The following is a 4143-nucleotide window of genomic DNA, read 5'->3' on the forward strand; positions in this document are numbered from 1 at the left end:
ATGATGGCATAAGAGCTCTAATGACATGAGGTCATAAGAGCTCTAACACCCTCTGCTGGTAGTATGACATGATGGCATAAGACCTCTAATGACACGATGGCATAAGACCTCTAATGACATGATGATATAAGAGCTCTAATGACATGATGTCATATGAGCTCTATTGACATGATGGCACAATAGCTCTAACACCCTCTCCTAGAAGCATGAAATGATGGCATAAGAGCTCTAACACCCTCTTCTAGAAGCATGACATGATGGCATAAGAGCTCTAATGACATGATGGCATAAGAGCTCTAATGACATGATGGCGTTAGAGCTCTAACACCCTTTGCTGAAAGTATGACATGATGTCATAAGAGCTCTAATGACATGATGGCATTAGAGCTCTAATGACATGATGTCATAAGAGGGGGGTTGAGATCTCTTCTATTGAGCGATATTGAAAGTTTTCACATGAATTTACTGCATTCTGGTTATGTTTCTGCACCAGTTTAAAGATTTTTTGGGCTTTCCCTGTATTTGCTGTGTTCTCGGTGCAGGAGTGGACGAGACCACCATCATCGAGGTTCTGGTGAAAAGAAGCAACGAGCAAAGACAGAAGATCAAGGAGGCGTACCAGCAGGCCAGCGGCAAGGTATACAGGAGTAAACAGCTGTTAGACATCATCATACAGAGACAGTAGTATCCAGATGTTCATACAGAGATAGCAGTACACAGATGTTAGTATAATACATAATAACATACATATTGCATTTCTGAGAGTATCTCTCTCTCTCTCTCTATCTACCCCCCCCCCCCACCCCCCCCAGCCTCTGGAGTCGGCCCTGAAGAGTGCTCTGAAGGGAGACCTGGAGGAAGTGGTCCTGGGTCTGCTGAAGACTCCGGCCCACTACGACGCCGAGCAGCTGAAACTGGCCATGAAGGTACGCACCAATAATACCAATAATAATACTACCAATAATAATAATAATAATAATAATAATAATACTAATAATACAGCCACTTCATAACGTAAAAATGAAACACGAAATATTCCCGACACCGTTCCTGAACTTCAGAACCAAAACCAGAATCAGGATTACTGCCTCTGTCGGGGGACATGGGGGACGAGCACTGACAGACGTGAGAAATATTGAAAAAAGGGACGTCTGGAACCGTGAGAAGACGTCAAAAAGTGACAAAAAATGTCGGAGAAAGCTTCAAAAACCTTCGTCAAAACAACAAGAAATTTCCCCCAAAATTGACAGAAACTCTTCGAAAAGTGAGATTAGTTTCTGACCCACAAAAACTTTACCGCTCTATAATCTACAGATAGAGCAGGTCTAGACCACTCTATAATTTACAGATAGAGCAGGTCTAGACCACTCTATAATTTACAGATAGAGCAGGTCTAGACCACTCTATAATTTACAGATAGAGCAGGTCTAGACCACTCTATAATTTACAGATAGAGCAGGTCTAGACCGCTCTATAATTTACAGATAGAGCAGGTCTAGACCGCTCTATAATTTACAGATAGAGCAGGTCTAGACCACTCTATAATTTACAGATAGAGCAGGTCTAGACCACTCTATAATTTACAGATAGAGCAGGTCTAGACCTCTCTATAATTTACAGATAGAGCAGGTCTAGACCACTCTATAATTTACAGATAGAGCAGGTCTAGACAACTCTATAATTTACAGATAGAGCAGGTCTAGACCGGTTTAGACCGCTCTATAATTTACACATTGTACTGGTTAGACAGTATAAAATACTTAAACAAGGATACTTATTACTTTTGATATATTGCGCTGACGCTATTGAGTCGACGTGTCTTGCACCCCTGATGCATGCGCCCCTTTTCTCAGGGACTGGGCACAGACGAGGAGGTCCTCATCGAGATTCTGGCTTCCAGAACAAACCGTGAGATCCTGGACATTAAGAAAGCCTACAAGGAAGGTAAGATTTGTTAATTTACAAAGAAAATTGGTGTCCTTGAAGGTTGGATTTTCCTATTGTTTTAATTAAGGCCTTAAGATTAATTTCCAAAAGATGATTTTTTTTATTCCACTTTACCTGTATGTGAAAATGCCCTCAGACCTCAGAGGGTTAAACATTAAAAACAACACTTTAAATGTTAATGTTGTGATTTATGCACCAAGACTACAAGAAGGATCTGGAGTCTGACATCAAGAGCGACACCGGTGGAGACTTCAGAACCGCTCTGCTCGAGCTCTGCAAGGTAAACAGTGATTCTATGCAAACCCACCAGACTCCATGTAAATAATCACTACTTTTATCATCGTAAGACACACTTCATTCAAAGTGGACAGAAACTAAATAAAACTACCAAAAGCCGTCTTGGTTCATCTTTCCACTGTTCCATCAATCACCACTCTGGTCTGGTTGGAATAAACTCTTAATTCACCCATTTACATTTAGAGATATGCTGCTCTATACACGCTAAAAGTAGTGATTATTTACATGGAGTCTGGTGGAGATATGCTGCTCTATACACGCTAAAAGTAGTGATTATTTACATGGAGTCTGGTGGAGATATGCTGCTCTATACATGCTAAAAGTAGTGATTATTTACATGGGGTCTGGTGGAGATATGCTGCTCTATACACGCTAAAAGTAATATTCATTAAAAGCATGTGCAAAACCATTCAAAAATAAAGTATTGGTGTCCAGAGACATCCTACAGACTAAAGACCTCCCCCCCCAGGCGGGCAGGACAGAGGGCGTGACTGAGCAGCTGGTGGACAGCGACGCCCGGGCGCTGTACGAGGCCGGCGAGGGCCGGAAGGGAACCAACATCACCCCCTTCATCGAGATCCTCACCTCCAGGAGCGCCCCGCACCTCCGCAGAGGTGCTCACCTACTGGTTACTCTAGTTACTAGTTACCTTAGTTACTAGTTACTCTAGTTACTAGTTACTCTGTGTCTGTCCCGTCCAACATGTTGTCCTCTGGTTGCAGTGTTCGAGCGCTACTCCAAGTACAGCAAGGTGGACGTGGCCAAAGCCATCGACCTGGAGCTGAAGGGAGACATCGAGAGTTGTCTCACAGCCGTAGGTAAGGACACAGCGTCCCCTCTGTCTCTGTCCCCATCAGACACAGCGTCCCCTCTGTCTCTGTCCCCATCAGACACAGCGTCCACTCTGGCTCTGTCCCCATCAGACATAGTGTCCCCTCTGTCTCTGTCCCCATCAGACACAGCGTCCACTCTGGCTCTGTCCCCATCAGACACACTGTCCCCTCTGTCTTTGTCCCCATCAGACACAGCGTCCACTCTGGCTCTGTCCCCATCAGACACAGTGTCCCCTCTGTCTTTGTCCCCATCAGACATATTGTTCCCTCTGTCTCTGTCCCCATCAGACACACTGTCCACTCTGTCTCTGTCCCCATCAGACTTAGTGTCCCCTCTGTCTTCGTCCCCATCAGACACAGTGTCCCCTCTGTCTCTGTCCCCATCAGACATAGTGTCCCCTCTGTCTTCGTCCCCATCACTTTGATGTATTTTGACTCTTTTCTCTCTCTAACAGTGAAGTGTGCGGGGAGCCGGACGGCGTTCTTCGCTGAGAAACTCAACCTGGCCATGAAGGTCAGAAACATAGAAATATAGAACATAGAAATATAGAACATAGAAGTATAGAACATAGAAGTATAGAACATAGAAATATAAAAAACATAGAAATATAAAAAACATAGAAATATAAAAAACATAGAAATATAAAAAACATAGAAATATAGAACATAGAAATATAAAAAACATAGAAATATAGAACATAGAAATATAAAAACATAGAAATATAGAAACATAGAAATATAAAAACATAGAAATATAGAACATAGAAATATAGAACATAGAAATATAAAAAACATAGAAATATAGAAATATAACCTTGTGACTGACTCCTCTGTTTCGACCAATCAGGGTAAAGGAACCCGTAAGAGCACCCTGACCCGGATCATGGTGAGCCGCTCCGAGATCGACATGAAGCGGATCAAGGACGAGTACAAGAAGACCTACGGGAAGACCCTGTACCAGGACATCCTGGTGAGGAGTAGTAATAATACAGGATCATAGAGACACAGCTAGGACAGGATCATAGAGACACAGCTAGGACAGGATCATAGAGACACAGCTGGGACA

General features: G+C 43.1%; 1 protein-coding gene across 1 annotated transcript; it reads left to right on the plus strand.

The window, feature by feature from the left end:
* The first annotated feature begins 384 nt into the window (after positions 1-384).
* On the plus strand, positions 385-4077 carry LOC117940032 (annexin A1-like). The gene is made up of 8 exons (XM_034865429.1): positions 385-637; positions 813-926; positions 1854-1944; positions 2148-2227; positions 2714-2858; positions 2967-3062; positions 3533-3591; positions 3925-4077. Exons 1-8 carry the CDS (start codon positions 479-481, stop codon positions 4075-4077), a joined length of 897 nt encoding a protein of 298 aa, XP_034721320.1. The 5' UTR covers positions 385-478.
* Positions 4078-4143: the final 66 nt, after the last annotated feature.

The sequence above is a fragment of the Etheostoma cragini genome, unplaced genomic scaffold (genome assembly GCF_013103735.1).
Source record: "Etheostoma cragini isolate CJK2018 unplaced genomic scaffold, CSU_Ecrag_1.0 ScbMSFa_1529, whole genome shotgun sequence".
Taxonomy (NCBI): Eukaryota; Metazoa; Chordata; class Actinopteri; order Perciformes; family Percidae; genus Etheostoma; species Etheostoma cragini.

Bases quoted from the DNA above. Each gene is read 5' to 3' on its own strand.
- LOC117940032 (XM_034865429.1), top strand. From the start codon at position 479: ATGTTTCTGCACCAGTTTAAAGATTTTTTGGGCTTTCCCTGTATTTGC. The intron at 1,945-2,147 runs GTAAGATTTGTT...TTATGCACCAAG, and splicing joins TAAGAAAGCCTACAAGGAAG to ACTACAAGAAGGATCTGGAG. The intron at 2,228-2,713 runs GTAAACAGTGAT...CTCCCCCCCCAG, and splicing joins CTCTGCTCGAGCTCTGCAAG to GCGGGCAGGACAGAGGGCGT.